A 20,326-nucleotide genomic window follows, 5' to 3' on the forward strand; every position below is an offset into this window, starting at 1 on the left:
GACCAAGCTCATAATTGTTAAAACCCATTACAGCCAACAACACATGCCCGACTGTCCTGATGACATCCCTTACTCTGCCTACGAGGTTTTGTTTTTATTCAGCCGCTATCGTAAGATGACAGCGTGACTCGCTTGTTTAATTTTTGTTTATGTCCACAGTGTTGATCATTTCCAGTTCCCAGGTTGTTTAAAAAAGCTGTGGTATTTTAGTCATGCAATGCCGCTGAAAAGGCCCAGATTGAATGATTCTGTCTGATCCCAGCAGAGCGTTGGAGCGTCATAGGAAGGGCAACTGTCGGAAGGAGGAAATACATGTTGAATAAACGAATGAAGAAAAGAAAGAATCTTAAATGTCATAATAGTTTCTACTCAACGTAGCTAGCAAGTACAAACGCAAAGCGATGAATGAATATGTACAAGCCTCTCACCATAACTTGCCTTACCAACGTGCTATCTAACTCTGGTAACATGCTTAAGAATGTCAAAAGCATGAGAAACCTTATGTTGTCTTCCCACATAACTTTGGTGAATTCCCATAATTCACATGGACCTTGTCTTTGGAGTCTTTTGAGAACAAACCCAATGGTCTGTGCGTGCTTAAACTGAACTAGTGCCGAGGTTTCTTCTCAATTTATGTGCTTTTCTTTGAAGTGCGCTCTTTCAAATGGAGGTTCAACTCCGAGAAATTCATTCATCAGCTGGTCGTTCGTTTTTGGTGTCCATCATGTGCGATGATGGATCTCGGGGTAAAACCTAGCAGGGTTAGGGAGGTGAAACTGTCCGTGGACACACAGCCGGTTTCAGTTTCAAACTGGCCCACAAGTGGTTGGGATTAAGGCTGGAAATGTGGAGGACGCATATGTAATGGTTGTCAAAGTGGCGGGTCACTACTGTTCCAGGTTTTTGGTTCATTTATTCAGCTTTTCGTCCTCCTTTATATTCAGTTTGGATTGTTTTTTTTGCAATTTGGAAACCAAGAACTATTTCTTCACAATGTGGCAATAGCTCTCTTCATACCATTGTCTTGACAATACTTGATTCAGATTCATCGGAGGGTGCTCATCTCTGATGCCAAAACTGAAATTAATATTTAGAGGTGGAAGGCGGCTTCTCTCTGCTGTCATTGGGCTACAACTTCTCCTGCTGGAGAACCAACGTTACATTTATTCCAAGGTTGACAAAGACGTTTCCAACACAAAGTTTTCATTGAAAGAGCATGCTGCCCCTACGACATGAATAAACAACACTATGTTTTGATCTTTGGCAAGTGTGGACCGTTGCTGCGTGAGCTGCTTAAAGCAAGACGTTTATCACTGCTCAGCTAGCCAATACCCTAGGTCGAGCAAATGTCTAATGATGCAATAAAAGATATCTTACCCCCAAAAGTGTTGACCGGGGGAGCCTGTCAGTCTTTTTGGAGGGACTTAGAGACTCATTGGGGCCCGTGGGGGGGCGGGCGATAATATCCAGCAGTGAGACTAATCTGTACACATGTGGCCCGGCACTTCAGAAGGCCAGATGTCGGAAGGGTGAATTGTTTGCATCGTGATGCCCTCACAAACCCCAACAACATATGTGCACACATTGGGTCAGAAAGACACAAAACAAGATACTAAACAGAGATACAATATGGAGTTACAACAATCAAAGCATTTAATGAATGCATACATAACGGTACAGGTCTGTTCTGATATGGGGACATTGTCTCTTTTGGGGATTTAATAAATACAGGCATAAAGTGTTGAAAGTTCTAATAACATATCTGTTATGCCGCGGCGGCATTTAAGTGAATGCAATATCTCAGGAACACCTTGAGGGAATTTCTTTATATTTGGCACAAACTTCCAGCTACACTCAAGGACACAAGTCCCTGTGACCTCACGTCCATCCAACATATAAAGCGCCATATCTCCTGGAGTGAATTTCTTCACGTTTGACAATCGTCCATTTGGACTCAAGTTTAAACTGACTCAATTTTAGTGATAATAAATCACTGTGAACAAGCATAGTTCATACGCTAATTATGAGAATTTCACAAAAATCTCTTAACATTTTGGACATAAATTGATGTAGACTGCAACATGACTTGTTGGCAGAGAGATACAAGGCATTCTTGTTACATGTACAAAATGTTCCTTTTAGTAGCCTGCATTGTTTTTAATGGCAATAATATCCCTCATTACACATTACACAGTATCACTCATTTCCCATCTTGTTTGCTCAAGTGGGCAGTTCTTTGCATCATATTTCTATCGCGTTTCAGAGAAATGTCACTTAATATTCATTGATTTTTAATGTATCACAATATGACTGGTGGGCCCCAGGGTGAAAAATATCGTGGCTTTTTCCTGAACTGTTGGTTTTGGACACCACACAGTAGACATCAAGTCATTAGCTATCCATCACCAGTGTGAGTATTTATACAATAATAGAAAGCCCATTATGAATAAATACGCTGACATTTTTATTGTCATGCTAGGGGATTGTTAGGAAAAGAAAGTGGCTCTGTTTATGAGTCCTCGCCTCGAACATGTCAGATTAGCCAAACACATTTCTAGGATTATTTCTATATCAAGGTTCATCTTTGCACATTTCTGTCTTTTTTTTGTCCCTTTTTTTTTGTCTTTTGGTGGCAGGCATTCAAATGATTTGTTGGGGTTTAAGACTAGTAAAACTGAGGTTTTGAGTGAAACTCCACCTAATCCTCACTCCCCACAGATCCTCAGGGTGAGTTTGTTTACAATAAGCAGCCGAGAGAAGAGGGAAAAAAAGAGAAAGAAATTGATAGAAACTCTTCCAAGACTGTGCAACTTCTTGTAAATACCATAATTGCCCTGAGTTGTATCATCATGCTGAGTGCCCCGTGTGTGCCAAGTGAAGTTCCAGTTACATCCAGAGATGTGTGTGTGTGTGTGTGTGTGTGTTTTGGTTGGCAACAAAGCGCTGCTCTCTATACACAGTCAGTCACACCAGGGCCAATTGGTAACAGTTGTGGTCAGACCCCCTTGCGCTACAACAAGGGATTCAAGTGGAGGGTTTAGTGGGGGAAAAAAAAAAACCTGCCTCGCTTCCCTCTTTCTCCATATCCTCAGGAGAAATCATCTCCTGAATAAGCACAACAGAATTAGCCCCACTGAGTCAGATTGCGTTTTATATTCGGTGAGAGAAAACAAGCCTTTTCTCTGTGCACTGTGCCCTCTCTGGGAACGAGTCCTACAAAAACATAGAGTTAATACAGCACATCCTGGAGCCACGCTGGGGTGTCACTGTTTATGGCAGTACCTCCACCACATGCAAACACACACACACACACACACACACACACACAAACACACAAACCAAAACCACCGCTGCTATAGCCTCTGTGTAGATGAGTCAGCAATTTCCCCGAGGCTTGGGGCGGGTATAGATCTGGGATGCGGGAATTTGATCATTAAAATAGAGAGCGTCGCCCAAGCGTCCTGCGTGTGAGTGTCATATTTGCTGTCTGACTCGAATTAGGCTTTAGAATATCATGTGGTGATTGGTTTTGAAATGTATGTTAAGGCTCTTATGCTAGAGTTGCATTCACTAAGTGGTAAACAATGACTATCTGTGAAGGAATGGGTCAGGATCCTTAACTGTCTTGATTGCATACACACGGTCCGTAGTGTGCTACATGGCTCTGGATTCTGGCAGAATCACATCCTTAAAGATGAGACCTAAATAATTCCATACAGAATGCTACATGATACTTCCTGTAAGTCGCTTTGGATAAAAGCGTCTGCTAAATGACTGTAATGTAATGTAATGTAATGATGCTACAATGATCCGAATCCCTGTACCTAAACCTGAAATACACACTGTTTATTTGGAGGTTGAAACTCAGACTCGTCAACGTGTCTAAAAGTAAAGAAAAACAGTCAAAATAGTGCACAATTCAATTCATAAGGCTAAACATTGTGTATAAGAACCATTTTAAATTGTTTATCACATTATCTTTAACCAAATCCAACCAAGTATTTTAAATGCAGCTGAAATCAATATGTTCCCATTGTCTGCTCCAGTGGCCCAGCTAGGAATGTTATTTAATGAAACGCTACCGGGTATCGTGGTCAAAGAAGAGTTATGTTTCGGCATAAGTTATACCATTAATAAGTAGATCTTAGTGGGCATGTTTAATTACCTTCCACCTTTTCTGTCCTTCTTTCTCTCTCAAACAAACACACAGCTAGTGACACAGTGCTCAGCCCTTATCTCTGTAAAGTTAATTGTCTCCGTCCAAAAGTCCAAATTTATTAAAAAACGATGGATGAAATAATTGTTTCAATTCAAATTCTCTAACGAATTACTTTGTTTCAATCAATATGTGTTGGTGTTTAGAACAACATTTTACTGCCGTCAGAATACTGTTAACTCTCTCGCGTGCACCTGTACCAACAGAGCAGTCTAGCAGCAATCTAACAGCATCATACATTATATTTATGTAACCAAAATAACACACAATCATTATTTTCAAATTATGATATATGTCAAAAAATCTGACGACAGACATTTGAAGCTTCATTAGAAAACGTCAATCAAAGCTTTGCATGTAAACAAGTGACGGCTGAGCAGCAGTGGCTTTCCACAGTAACTGCTAATCGACTGGTATTGCTGTTGCTGAATACCAGGAGCAGCAACATTAATCGACCAATCGCACATATCCATATCTTCTTTGAATGCTTCCCATTCTCTGCAACTCGCTGTGCCTATACAGTGAACAATACTTAAGACCTATTGAGAAAAATGCTTTGGGAAACGGTATCTTGGCCTGCTTGTTGTCCTTGCTTAAGCCTGACAATCCCGTTAATTTTTCCAATTCACCCCCACTTGCCTTTGTAGGTCTGGGTAATGTATCACAGCTCTGCAGTTCTTTAGTGAACTTGCATCTGGCTTGTTTTGTTACTTAAGTTGAATCGAACAGTCCAATTATTGCTCAGTGCGTTGGTTTATCATCATTTTGAGTTCTGTGGAAGGTACTTCACTGAAAGTGAGTCACTGTCCCATGAGAAGTAAGTACCTTGGGATTGTTCACAAGAAAGGCTAGGAGGGAGAAGGACATCAACAGGCGAACAGGCCCCATGTCATCAGCCATTCGGACACGGTGCTGGACTGTCATCAAGCTCTCAATTTACTGGTGGATCTACGTCCAACCCTCAGGTATCGTCATGAGCTTTTGGTGTCCAAAAGGAATTTCCTTCTAAGGGTGTTTGGGACCACCCTTAGAGTTGGTGTAAGAAGCTCTGACACCCAGAAGGCCCTCTGAGTAGAACCGCTGGTCCTTTCCATTTAAAGGAGTCAGTTGAGGTGGTTCGGGCCCATAATGTAGATGCCTCTTTGGTGCTGCCTTGTGGAGGTGTCCCTGGCACATCCAACACAATTGGAGAATTAGCATGAGAGAATGAAGTATACGCTACCACGCCACCGTGGCCTGGACCAAGATATTGAGGCAAACATGGACGGATGGTCATTTCCAATGTGAAAGTACTTTTGAACCAATACCACCCGCTGTCCTGCGAGTGTTCCTCCACCTGCCAGTCGGGGCAGCAGTAGCATTGTCAGCCTTGCTTGAAGGATCTGAGGACCACCTATAGGCTTAGAGAATCTACAATTCACTCATTGAAGATGGAGCGGAGTTCCAAAATGCCATTGATTATAAATTCAGGGCCAGTAGAAGCGAGGCCAAATGGAATTATATTGAGTCACTCTTAGTATTTTTTTTTTTACTATTCTGGACTAGTTGTGAATCTGAGTTACAGATTCTTGGAAATATTACAGTGAGTTGCAAGAGGTTAGCTAAAATAACATAACAGCTGGGAGGGGTTCATTGTGTCTGACACCTTCAGTTCATCTAGGAGGGGTGACCGTCGGGTGTGGTGTAAACACCCAGGAATGAAGTGGCGACGCTTCATCTGCCCTGTGTACAGGGACCGGTGGTGTTCTTAAACAAGAGACCTTGCCCTTAAGTATTTCCCTTCAGTTCGTGCCTTGGCCGCATAATCATTTAGCCCAGAGTGACCAGCAGCAGCCAATCCTGAGAATAGTAGGTGTCTGTGCTTGATTCCAGATGCCGCTGACAGCAGGGGTAGAAACAGACCGGTTAACTAGTTAGCCCCCAGAGAGCGGGATGGCCACAGCGAGAGGCTGTTTATATATAAATGCTGCAAAGCATTGGAACAGAGATGAAAATGGCGTTGAGATTGCGCAGAGAGTCGGCAGCACGAGGGAGTGAAGTGACGTCATGTGAGAGCAACATCTGTCTCCTATTGGTGTGTGTGTGTGTGTGTGTGTGTGTGTGTGTGTGTGTGTGCTCCAGGGCCCTCGTGCCTCTTCACAGAACGGCCAGATATAACATACATTGTTTTTTGTGTGAATGAAAGGCACTGTTGGTGTTGGTAGCAGAGAAACAGAAATAGAGAGTTGGCATCCCTGTCGCTTTCAGCCGAAGTATTTAGAAGTTACCACAGGCTCTGGCAACATCTGCTTTTGTGTATTTTTATTTTTTCAAAATTGTTGCAAATATTTCCACATGTAGCTATAGACTTTTATATTTACAATTGTATCAACCTGGGTACTTTACATTGTACAAAACTGGTTACTTTGAGTGTTTTTTAAATTTGTTTTAATTTAACGTTATACACCAAGTAGTTTTATATAACTGAGATAATACATTACCTTATTTAGAATAATATACTAGACTAGAACTTCTGGTCATATGGTCATAGGGAATTGGTTTGGTCAGTCTGCTATATGTGGAATCTATATTATAAGCCTGATGTAATGAAACAGCACCTGCAGAGTGCTTTCTCTCTGAAAATGTGTCTCACTGTTTTGAAAAGGGGGAAAGCATCTTCTGGAACATACCAGGACTGTTTATGTTTATTTTAGTCAAAAGTGTCTGCTAACAATATTTCTGACAGGTCCTGTCTGTGGTTTAACTGAACTTGCCTCATATTGACAAGAGCTGCAAAATAGCTGTCACTCAATATATTGATATATTGTATATTCTCAGCAGCCAAATTATTGTTCCTGTTTTTACAATGAGTGTTCACACAACCATCCAATTTTCAGTTTTTGTTTATTGTGAAAAGAACACAACAGAGACTAGAGACGAGCCCCTGAGCCCAAAGAGAGCATGCTAATGGCCTCTTGTTGTTCACGCAGTAGATATAATTAGAAAAGGCCACAATTGAGCTCTTCCACAGTGGGGGAAAAAAAACAAAAACTTGTCACGATGCAGATATAAATTCAGTTGTAGTCCACAGTGGAGACAAACAACCCTCTGAGGAGACTTTCATTTTATTTCAAAGTTTCTCTGCATAGATCCTGGACACATGTTCATCTTCAAGTAAAGAACCACGTTAGCAGTGCTTTTTGTGTTTGATATTTGTCTTGATTTGACTGCGTCACTTTAGGGGGTTTGTTCTAGGTTCTAAATTCAATATTCCGAGCATTGATATAGCAGAAAACTACTGTTTGCTATGTAAACATTTCCAGGATTAATGTCTGCTTGAGCAGAGAATGCAGTCGCTCCCCCTCTGTGTGTGTTGTTATCCGAGCTTCTCCTTGCTTTGTTGACATAGCCGGGCCAACTGTGCGTGCATGTGAGCATGTTCCCCGCTGGTTATCTCATGGCCGCCGCTCTGCACAGCGCTCATACGGCTGTAACATCTGGTAATGGCGTCCCGACCGACAGCATGGTTGTGGATGCGTAGCGCACGCCCTCAGGTTTCCCCCCGTTGGGTAAAGAGTCTTAGCTATGTTAGCATTTTTGCCGTAGTTTGCATTGTTAGCGCTGTTAGCCTCGTTAACTCAGCCGCCGCCATGTTGAGAGCCATTTAGAGGCAATAGGTATGCTCCCAATCTAGTATATATAGAACCTTTAACTACATAATATACTTAAGCATCTCATATCATTCAATCCAGGTTCATCTTCCTGTCATTTCCAAATAATCTGAATACAGCACTGATGAATAAAGGTTTAGAGGGAGGGCACACATTGTCCCTTCTGCTTCAGAGATCAACAAGCATAAATGACTACATCTTGAAGCAACTTGTGTTTGTGTGCGGGCGATGCTCTCCCACACTGTGGCTTTGGAGGTTTATCCAGTGGGGAAGCATTTTCAACGAACAATCCTTGCCTGAAACAGGGCTTTCTTTGTGGTCTGGCAGTTCCAAGCCTCGGCCAGCAGCTGTCATAATGTACATGGAAGCAGGAGTTACACTAGGAAATTGAGAATTATGTTGTTAGAAACATGACTTGATAACAGGTTGAGCGTGCACGACTCCCATCCTGAAGCGTTGCAGCTGTAGTTAAAGGTCACTGTTGAGAATTCATCGATGAATTGAGATGTTATTGCAGGGCCAGAACTGAATCAAGAAACTTGGCAGCGGCAAACCAAAAACATCCTTTTATGAGTAGTCTGAGTGGCACGCGGCACAAATGGTTCGGCGTCTACTCCCCCCACACTCTCCAAAAGTAAAGGAAGAGTTTCCTCTCTCCAAATTGTTGCCTGATGCGCCGGCGATGACGTGGCCGTCTCCGGGGACGCTGTACATACGGCGCTCTCACGTCTCCCGTCTCCTCGTCCTTGCCCTCTTCATGCTCTGGCCCTCCGAACTGTCATGCTTTCACTTTCCTTTCCTCGAATTATCGGCGCAACTTAATCATGTGATGTCAGCCAAAACGCAGACTTGTCTTGTCAAGCGGTGATTGCTCCGAGTTGAGGGAACGCGTTCTCTCGGCTAGAGCTCAAGACAAGTGTGCTCGCAAAGACGAATGCTGCAGATGACCCCGAGGACTCACCTGTGGGAATTTGGTCATGGTATGGGAGCAAAAAAAAAAGGCTTAGATCGTACTGACTGTGTATTTCTTTTTCCATTTTACAGCAGCAGCAGCAGCAATAAAAGGTCTGTTTAACTTGGCATTGAACTGGGGTTTGAGGATGAGTCTAGCTTCCCATTCCTGTAAAACTTCCATGTATCAGAGGCTGATGCGAGTCTGTGAAGAGCTTCCCTTTCATTGACTCGACCTTGGTTTCTGTTTTACTGCTTTTCTTTATAGTTCAGCTACGTCTTTGCTCATAGATTTCTTAAAGAAGACTTATAGTGCTCATTTCCAGGTTCAAATGTGTATTTTGTGTTTTTACTAGAACATGTTAACATGCTTTATTGTTATTAAAACTCCTTATTTTTCTGATACGGTCTGTCTGAACCTTCCGTTTTGGCGTGTTTCTACGAAATTGCAGTGCTAGGCAGCAGCTTGGGTCCATGTCAGCTGATGTCATTAGCATACACTGCAAATGGAATTAAACTGGGACATATTCAGAATGTTTCCATTAAAAACAGGCTGTGTGTATTTAATTATGGATTGAGCGTATTTAATTATGGATTGAGCGTTTCGCTATTTCGCAGTATTTATAAAACACGTAGACCTTCTTTATAACGAAAATGATATGGGAACTTTGTGGGACCTTTAATGTATTTATTCATAGTGTTGTGTCATAGTGGCAGTTGGAATAATGAGAGGGAGAGTGATAGATTTTGCAAATAGAAGGATATTTTCAGAGATTAGTCCCATTTGCAACTCGTGACAGGGTTCTGACTCAAAACCACAAATCTACGTTAACATTCTCTCTAACTAATGTCACATTTTAAAGCCTATCCTTAACAAATCGGGAATGTGGAAATATTTCAGCAGTTATCTGTTTTTGTTGTTGGGCCGGATCCTCTGGAGATGCCATGTCAACACTGCGGCTGGCTCTGACAAATCACATAGGCTTCCATCTGGACGACCTTCAAGTCAGGAACTCCTACTGAAGGACCCTAGCTGCACAGCACACACACACACACACACACACACACACACACACACACACACACACCCAAACACACACAAAAACACGCGCTCTCGTTCTGTGGACGCCCAGGCACAGTCCCTGAAGCCTGGGCTTACGTCTTTAAAACTCATGAACAATGAGGGCCTGATTGAATCCAGAATGGATTCAGGAAGTAGTGAAACGGTTTGAAAGAGCAGAGAGTGCTTTCACACAGCCGACTCCCTCCATCACCACGCCTCATGTCTGTGCGTTGGCAGCCTCCGCCTTTTTGAAGTTGTTGACTGCTCTGATGTCAAGTTCCTCAGAACCTTTCCCTTTTTCATTTTGGGTAATTTCTTTTATTACACTTAACATATTGGGAGGTCTTTTGTGCAATAAAAAGAGGAAGAAAAACCCCCCACTATGAAGTCTTAATAATTGCAGAAAGCAACATAACACAAAGCCAAATTAACTTTATTCACCTTCTCTCCTCTTCTTTCTCTGTCTCCGTCTCTCTCAGAAATCATTGACGACCTCTCGCATCTTGTGGACAAGACGGACGACAGGATTCGTAACGAGACACGAAGGGTGAAGCTTGTGGAGACGAAGTCAGCCTCCTGTGGTGAGCCGTCCTTTGTTTTCCTTCTTGGTCCAAGGCTGGCCTGATATCTGATCTGTGTCCTTGAGAACAAATCACAATTAATCTGTTTATTTATATGAAAGATTACTAAGCATCAGGTTTCTTCATTTTTTTTTTTTTTTTTTCCTTCATGCAGTTCACAGAGCAGATGTCCAACAGACTATATATTTTATAGAGGAAGCGACTCTGCCGAGTGTGAGACTTGGAGTCGGACAAAAGAATAGCACTTCCTTCAGACGTAATATCATTTGACAGCGAAAAAAAAATATCTTTAGCACTCAGGAACTCAATGTTGGCCTTCCTTCCCAGAAATAATGCAACAACAAATAAACTGATATTGAAAAGCTCTCTTGGCACAGAGGATGCGGGTGGTGAATGGTTGCTGGAGGACCTTTAGTTTTAGCCGCACTTCTATTCATATTTTCTTTTGTTCTACGTGCATTTCTACAGCGATTGTGTTTTTGGGGGTCTGAGCACTGCCAATTTGTGACCTACAACTCATGACTGTGCCTGAATGCATCCCCTGTAGACAGACACGGAGCACCGAGGCTGTTGGCGTGCTGCTCACGCTTCGCCTCCGTGTACACACTGCGCGAGTCATCATACTCTGTTGTCTGAACTCCAGATCTCTGAGTTGGTCCCTCAGAGGCCTTGTGAATGCGCGGCCCTTCCCTCAGGTCTGCTTCACTTTGTCTAACGTTTGTTTTTCTCAGTAGGTAATGCTTTTCAGAAGATAAAACGGCTGCCATGAGAGGTGTGTCAGCTGGCTAAAGCCAATCGGCGGAATGCGAGAGCTTCAGTTTGCCCAGCGGAACGCCAAACAGCATTTCTATGGCAAGAGGGCTGCATTGTTGTGTGCTGGGAGACCTGGCGAACAGGCGGTCGCAGACAGAAGCAGAGCAGGCAGAAGGGAGGTCAGACCTCAGGATGCCTCGTTCTGTCGGCCGCGTCCCCATGGTGCCCGAGCGCGAGTTTGTTTGAAGATCCCAGAGCTCGTATTGTGTCAGAATCAGGACTCTTTCTTTCCGTCTTTCCATTTGTTTATCTTGTTCTTTTCGCCAAACCCAACTCCCTCCTCCCTCCCCTCCGTTCCAGGCTGAAGAATATCCATGGGAGCTGTGTGTGTGTGTGTGTGTGTGTGTGTGTGTGTGTGTGTGTGTGTGTGTGTGTGTGTGTGTGTGTGTGTGTGTGTGTGTGTGTGTGTGTGTGTGTGTTGTGTGTATTTGTGTGTGTGTGTGTGTGTGTGTGTGTGTGTGTGTGTGTGTGTGTGTGTGTGTGTGTGTGTGTGTCCATATGCATTGCATGTATCGTACGGTGCATATTTATGCGGATTGCACAAGTGTTGCAGAAAGTATGTGCAACTGTATTTGCAAAGTATGTTCTTGTGTGTGTGTGTGTGTGTGTGTGTGTGTCTGTCTTCTCTGTGAATGGAAAATTCCCCCATGGTCTTCTTCACTCTCACCTCAACGCTCTCTTTCTTTTTTTCTCCCCCCCCATTCCTCTCTGTCATCCCCCCATTCGTCTCCTCAGTTGTTTGACACTCGTCTTTGTGTCAAGCAGAGAAAGAATTGAAAATACCACATGCCACAAATTGTTTGGAGGGCTTTCCCTCTCACTCCGTGGAAGCGTGTTTATAATTCCTCAGCTTTAAGGCTTTATTTATTTTTGAAACCACCTCTCATCCAAAGCCGGCGTTTGGGGTGTTATGTCTCAACCGAGTCCTTGTAAAGCTAGAGACGTCTGGCTCTGACAGGCGGGAGCATGCTTAACATAACTATTGGCGGACGCCTCGTTGTAAAAAGAGCCATCTTTGAGCTAGAGACGTTTCAAGAAGTATGTTCTTCACTGTAGGATTATCAATAGAAATCATCAGACATTTGGACTCAGTAAGGGGGAAAAAACATTTTTGAACGCTTGCATCCGAGATCTCCAAAAAGCAGCTGAAAGCCGAGCTATGGGACGGGTCAGCTCACTGAAAAAGGGAAGGACCCACATATTGCTCGAGTGTGGTTCTTTTGGAATACTGTGCATGACTGGTGCCCGTAGTGTTGTGAAACATCCATTGTGTTGAAACATACTGGATTCTTCCACAGCACGGGCCTGTGGAAACATCCGTCTCCTACATGAACACAAGATTTAGACTTTATTTAAACACATTAAATCCGTTCCCAAAGTTGAAACACGGCATTTATTTAAAATCTACAATAGGAACAAAGGGTTTAACAAAATGAGGGCTATGAAGAAAATAAGTTAAAACATATAAGTAAATATAGAAATTAAAATGTATTTTTAACTAACCAACCTTTCAGTTTTCAAACGAGAAGCTCACGTTTATTAACTGTAGTATTAAAAAGTTCAAAAGGGAAAGCCTTACTAATTGCATTAATTGAATCAGTTTACTAATTGTAGACTGTATTTCATTAGAACTAAAAACACTTAATTAAACACTTTTGTGAATTTTGTTATTTTGTTAAACTTTAAAAAGGGATTTGGTAAGAAAAATACAATTATTTAAGACAAGAAAATATTTTCTTAGTGCTGCAATGCTATAAATTGGCAGTTGTAGCAAAGATCTGCAAACAATACCCATCCTTAACTACCTTCTTTTTTTTTTTTAATTTCCGCTGGTCCAATGCTGCCACTTAAACAAGCTAAGCCTGATTCACAGAGTCATTACCACTTGTTTTAGATGATGTTGGTGGGAATTGAGGGGTGGAGGCTTTGAATTTGGTTGGATTAGTGTGGCAGATTAGTCCACGGGACCAAAGGGGTCTCTTGGAGAGTGGTGTGAGTTCCCCCAGAGCTTAGGCATCACCATCAGGCAACAGCAGTGCTTGAGCAGCTTCTCAACAGAGCTAATCCTCAGTTTGTTGAGGGCCACTTCTGCCGGACCGAGAGTCCCGCAGGTGGCTCGCATCTCAAGTAGGTTTGGACTGTTTGGACGAGAGGGGATGCCCAAAGAGAATGTGGGTGAGGGGCAACATTTCACAGCGTTGGAAGAAGAGCATGTCTTTAATTGGGAATCGAGGTTGTTAAGGAAAGACTCATTTCAGTCAATAGGGAGGTGTAACTTTTAAAACGGCTACTTTAATAGTTAGATCTTTCATTCCAGCTCTTGTCTCCCCCTTTGCCCTGACGTGATAAACCTCTAGAAATGTCAGTTATACTACCTCAACAAGGTTTATTGGCAGACCATTGAGGTAAATGGCATGGCTACAAGATAGTATTCTAAAAATGTATAAATGTTATCAAAGTGAACTCTTTAGCAATGTTGGCGAAATCTCAACAGCTATTGGATGAATTCCTATGAAATTTTATGCGCACACTTATGTCCCATTTAGGGCCAATTGGAAACGCACAGATGATCCCCTAACTTTATAACTACCGTCATCATCAGGTCAAATGTTATATTTGTCCAATACTTTGGTTTATGGCTGGTTACTTTCAAAACTAATGCCATTCCCATCAACTTTAGTTGTATTATGTGTTTAGTGCTTATTAGTTAGCATAGTTAGCAACATCAGCATGTTAGCATTGTGACCATGTGCATGTTAGCATGCTGACATTAGCATTTAGCTCAAATTACCGCTGTAGACACGGCTGTAGTTTTCACACCTGTAGTTGGGTTCATCTGGTCCGAAACAAGGACGAAAACAAATGATATATTGTTACCTTTTAGTTCTGGTCCGTTTCCTGTTCACACTGACTGTACGAACTGAGAAATTGGACTCTGGTGTGGTTTGTTTGTGGTGTAAAAGCAAACAAAACAACAACATTATTTAGTAATAGCAGATATGTGACTTTAGCACGATTTTAAAAACTAAACTACTATAGATTCATCGACGTTCTTATAATTGATCTGTATTTAAGGCCATGTATATAAGCGCATGGGCACCGGTATTTTCACTGATTAATAGGTCAAAAACTGTTAATTAACATTAAAAAGTGTGCGACAGTGATCCCACGGCAATATGCTTCATTTGTGGGCCCATACTGACGTTCGCATCTGGAAACGCAGAAAGGGGCTTTTGAACAGCCCTGTTTCTGCCATTATTCATCATAACATGTGGTCGATTTGCAGTTTAAAAAATATGCATAATCAGCTATTCATCAAAGAACCTAAATATACACATCAGAAGCATTAAATACACTTCACTCACTGGAAATTCATTTCCTCACATGGGTCCTGATGATGCAGGATGACAAACTCTAAAACGGTCAAATAAACAAGTTACCTGTCAGTCAGCATGTTTAATCCCCCCTTTTTTTGTTCGTAAAAAGTCAGTGTGAACAGGATCAGAACTCTAATGCAACAATATATCATTTGGACCAAACAAAACTAAACTACAGGTGTGAAAGCACCTTTAATCTCTTCGAGTTCTGACTACTTATTGCACTATTTCTGTTGTTGTATTAGAAATAATTAAGAAATACATAATTTTTAGATGTGCATCTAACACTTTAAGTCAAGTTTTTGTCCTCCTCTATTGTGCGGTGAGAAAAATGATGAGCATCACACTGACCTTGTTAACACAAAACGATTCCCTTTTTCTCTAAAGGTCACCCTCGCCTTTTGTGGTCCAAAAAGATCTTTGAACCATAAGCAGGGGGGGCCACGGTGGGAGGTTGTCTGTCCAGAGCTCTCACCAATTATTCTATCTCTCTGCGTTTTGTCTCACTGATCCCGTCTGAAAAATTGCCAAGATGGGATGAACCCAGACTCGGGCCTCCCAAAGCTCCTGGGTGGCCGGTCTATCAGCAGACACCGACTATCTCCCTCAGCATCAGTGTCACACCGGAGCCCTAATCTATTTGGCAAGCAAACGCCATTATTGTCATTAGTCTCCGGAGGCCTCCTCTGGGGGTCAGGAGTAGCTTGTTTAGTCACTGAGGCAGACGGGGCTGGTCCAAGGGGGGGGGGGGGTGAGGGTGAGGGTCAGCGTGGGTCTCTAAGGTGGCTCTATGACTGACTGTTGCATGACATTAGGGAGGGTGTGAGGGCCTTCCTCCACACTAACATATGCGTGCGTTACACAGCCTTTATTGCTATTGTTGCTATGGTGTCGTCAACAGAGTCGCTGACAGATGTTGGACCAGGCTGAATGAAATTCTGATGTCTGAATCCAAAGCGGACTGGGTGTCGTTTACACCCAAACAAAGATAATTGCTGGAAATGTGTGTGTGTGTGTGTGTGTGTGTGTGTGTATTTGCTTTAAACATGAGGCTTTTAAAAAGCCATCAAGAAAAACTATCCGAGCGTGTGTTTCTACTTTGACATTTATATTACGCTCACATGTGTAAGTTATCAAGAGGAGAGGTCTCGTCTAGACCAGTGATGACTTCTAACACGCATGTCCCGCGGACCTTTTATACGAACACCTTCCCCTCAAGTAGAGTAGAAACACACAGAGAATAAACTGCGCAGAGAGAGTCTATCCGCCATAAATACCTAAACCAAACAAAGGAATGGCTCAATGAGTCAAAGACATCTGGACCCCTTAGAGCCACAACCCCGACTGCTGGCAAAGGAACCAGCGTCAGCCTTGCATTTCATCAGAGCACCACCACACCACCACCACCACACCGCCGCCGCCGCCCCTACCACCACCGCAAGCAATTAGTTCAGCATGGCTTATATCTCGAACCCGTCTCTCTCCCTGTGGGAAAGACGACCAATTAGGGCCGGGGGGGGGACGGGGAGGAGAGAGAGAGCCAAAGAATGAGAGAAATGTAAACCCAAAGTGAAAGGCTGGGGAGAATAGCGGCCCCGTGCTCGGTAACAATGGACGGGGTGAGTCGGTGAAGGGGGACCGTCAGAGCAGCCGGAGAAGCAGTTGTTAGAAATCTTCACAGTGGGGGGGGGAAAGTTCTCCATATCTTATGTATGTGTGGTATAGATCACTGATATATATATATATATATATATATATATATATATATGATATACTGAGGGTTACAGCACATCCTAAAGACATTCACGTGTTTATGATGCGTATGATAGAAGCCACCCACCATCACTTCTCTTTTCTATCACCAAGGAAACATTTTTAATATCTTTGACCAACCACTCTTTAAAAATACCAACGCTGTAGTATTATCACCGTGACAGATGTTACCAAAGAGTTGTTAGGGTCGGGTTGCCATAGCTACTTCTGTTTTAGAGTCAGTAAAAGCCCGACCGATACTGGATTCTTTTTAAGGCCGATAAGGCAGATGTTGATATTTGAGAGTTGATAAAAAATCTGGTTACAATATATTTGCTGATATCGATTTTAAAGAAAAACATTTTCATAAACGGATGCTCTACATTCTGTGAAACACTTTATAATCAACTTGTCTCTTGTAGATTCTAGAATAACTTGTTACTTATCGGCCTCTGAGATACTGATATTTATAATATTGACTTAAATACCGGCCCAGCAATTTATCGGTTTGACTCACTTCTAAGCTGGTAACATTCCATTAAATTTGATTTAGTTCTCAAAAGACGTTCATTTTTTTTTACATAGAATGGAAATTCCACCTGTAGTGGATTTTACAACAGAAAGGTTTTTTTTTTATTTCTTTGGGTGGTGGCTATAATAAAAAGTGTAATATTTTCGGGTCCTGGGGGTAAAGCTTTGATGAAGTGTGAGTGAGCTTTTGCACATTTTTCCCTCTCTTTTGCTTCCATGGTATCAGTGAAAAACAATGATTATCCTCTCAGGGTGGAATCAGAAACATATGCCTATCACAGTGTGCAATCTGTGGCAATAAAGCTTTTTTTTTTTTTTTTTTGTGGCTGTTGAACGCACGTAAATTGCATTAAGTCATCAGGAGAAGAATGGTGACATGCTGCGAGGGCATAAGCACTTGGGACTTGCGTTAGATGAAGGATTTGGGAAATGAGTGCTGAGGTATGTAGGCTTCTTACCTCTTCCAAGTGTATTCCCTCGAGTCTGCTGCATTCCCCTCCTCCTCTCTGAGATCTCTCTCACATCATGTTTGGAGTTCCTCAGCTGCTCGACGTTTCAATTTTCAACAAGTTAGAGGGGGATTTGTTGAGCTGCAAAGGTTTTATCACAGGGGTAAAGTAAAGGGTATAGTAACGGAAATGTAAGAGGAGATAGTCGGAAAGTTTAACCATTTAATGCCAGCAGTGTTCCTCAGGTCACAGATGTTTATTTCTTTTTAAAAAGTTGAATGGCGAGTTATATTTCTTAAACAGCTGGGCACTGCAGCAAATAACATTCAGACATCAGTAGGTTGTGTATTTGTTTGGGACTATTTGTAGGTGCGAGCCAGATTAATACACATTTCTGGTGCTCTTTTGCAGAGTTTCCCATACTTATATTTTGGGGGGAGCCACTTGTTTAAAAAATCACAGAGGGCCTAATCTAACAACGGACATTCTGACCATCGTAATCTATTCCCACATCAAGATATTATCTTCAATCGGTCAACCATTTAAGCCATTTGAGCCATTTAAAAGACATATACGTTTTATAAATCACAACTATGTTTTCGGAATCCGTTATTAAAAACATGTAAATATTTAATACTCTTTAAATGAGACCAAATAAATGCGTTAAGGTTGAGTTAACAGGCTACCTCCTACTTTTCATCTTGCTCAACGGTCAAACAAACAGACTGCATGCTGGTATCTGTTATAAATAAAGCTACAGTTATCAGAGCAGTGCGAACATGCAGGCTTCCTCATGGGGCTGAAAAGAGTACTGCAGATTACAACTTCAAATAAAGTACTATGGAAGAAACTCTGCCAATTTATTTGCCGACTCAAATAAAATCCCCTGCAGCCCTCCTTTGTGTCCGGACCCGGTCTGTAGGAAAGACTGCTCCAGTGCGTAACCGTTTATAGTATCGGATGAAGGTGTCGCCCTGTGCAGAGGTGAGACACATGGACACAATGTAGCTCTGTAGTGCAGAAGAGTGAGCTGCGTCAGCCTCTGGATGCAGTGACTTTGTTAGTAGGATTATTCTTCATTGCTGTTTATTTACTGGTTTGTCCTTTTCAATCCTTTTTTCCTCTCGTGTTCCCTCCTTCAGGGATGCTGGTGGTGATCGTGCTGCTCCTCATAGCCATCGTAGTGATCGCCTCGTGGCCCGTGTAGCTTGACGAGGACCATCGCTCAACGGCTCCAACGACGACAGTTTGAAACCTTTTTTGCATCCACGGTGCACTCATGTACAGTCACATAAACACATAAACACTGTCTCTATCAGATTTATTTTCTTATTCTTTGTCTTCATATGGAGACAAAGGCCCAACCAAGCCAATGTGAAATGAAGACTTAAAGACTTTCTTTTTTTCTTTTATAGAATATATTGCTTGTTCTGTTTAACGGTTGTAAAAGTGTCTGTCTCATTAAATTCTTAATGTATCATATAGCTAAATTATTTAGGTGTTTGTAAGCCTTTTTGAAATGTATTTTTAGCCTGGACCTTGTGTAATGTTGACCCAGCAGCAGGACGTCCTGCAGGCAGCGGGGGCTTCTCTCAGTTCAAGGCTTTGCAACCTTCACACTCACTCATATCTGCCCATGTTACTGTAGCAGCTGTAATGTTATCATTTGTCTTGGGATTTTATAACGTTTATAAAATAGCTCTCAGCCAAAACAGTCTGCGTAGCTGACATGGCTGTTTTCCTTCCTTGTAAATCAACTCGTCTTGTAATTTCTAATAAATGGCATTTCCAGTTAATAGTCCCCGGACTCCTGTCTGTCTGCTTTGGAGAATCGCAGTGTTTTGTAACATGATATTTAGCTGAACATAGTAGAACCACACTACCCGTATTTCCATTGCGAAATCTGCAATATTTTGTCAAATGTACTTATTATATTATGAACAGGCAACCAGTATATGGAGAAAAGCCGACTATGTGCCTTTTGGAATAACTTAACAACTTACACACATAATCATTCAAATCAACAGAGGCAAATGTTTTTTCAATGTAACAAGAGTTTATTTCAACTGAAAATCTGAATGTAGTTCTACCAGGTTGGTGTGTTCAGTAGTTATTATTTCCTTCTTTAATGGCAACGATCTAAACAACCACAAACAAGTAAAAAAAAACAAAAAAAACTTGAAAAAGACAATAAAATCCACAATGTCTTGTGTCATTAAATATATTCATATATAATAACCATAATATATTAGTACGCATTGTAAAACAACATTGCAAAAAACAAACAAAAAAAGTCTTGGCAATGGTGACAACTAAACAACATTTACAATTCATAGTATGAACACAAAGCAATGCTTTGACAGGTATGTGTGAAGCGTTTCATCAGGAAGCTTGTCAAAACCATCGCCCGGGAGACGGATGTAAAATATACAGCATGAGGCCACAGAGACCAGAGAGGTGGGATTACAGATTACAATGTGCCAAACAGAAAAAAATCAACATGTATTGTTATGTTGTAGGATTAACAATGAAAGGGGGGGACACGTTAATATACTGTTTGTGTAAGTGTGTTGTCGTCAGTAGAGACATCACAATCATTTGATTGATTGTACATTCAAAAAAAATATTAAAAAACACTCCATCAAACCCTTAATGTAAATATTGAGCCGTACTTAAGCATTAACGGCATCTGTTCTTTCTTATTTTGCAGTTGAACACAGGTGATTTTGATTTCTCGTGGTTTTTAAAAGCCATCTAGGAGGCTTTTCAGTCGATTCAGAAAATTCCTGAACAAGTGAGTAGTTTTCTGAGATATTGGAATGAGAAATGATTAACCATTTTAAACAGAGGAAGTATAAATCCATGAGATTAAAACCACATGTCTTGAAAAGATCTAAAACCCCCTTTTATTTTTTATTACAGTTACTTTGGAACAGATTAAAA

General features: G+C 41.8%; 1 protein-coding gene across 1 annotated transcript in view; it reads left to right on the plus strand.

Moving 5' to 3' along the window:
• stx8 (syntaxin 8) overlaps positions 1-19,175 on the plus strand; it is a 44,832-nt gene extending 25,657 nt beyond the window's left edge. Inside the window, exons 7-8 of the mRNA XM_054604747.1 lie at positions 10,360-10,461; positions 18,526-19,175. Coding sequence (XP_054460722.1) covers positions 10,360-10,461; positions 18,526-18,590 — 167 coding nt within the window. The 3' untranslated portion in view covers positions 18,591-19,175. The remainder of the gene's footprint in view (positions 1-10,359; positions 10,462-18,525) is intronic.
• The last annotated feature ends 1,151 nt before the right edge of the window (positions 19,176-20,326 follow it).

Source organism: Anoplopoma fimbria, chromosome 9 (genome assembly GCF_027596085.1).
Source record: "Anoplopoma fimbria isolate UVic2021 breed Golden Eagle Sablefish chromosome 9, Afim_UVic_2022, whole genome shotgun sequence".
Taxonomy (NCBI): Eukaryota; Metazoa; Chordata; class Actinopteri; order Perciformes; family Anoplopomatidae; genus Anoplopoma; species Anoplopoma fimbria.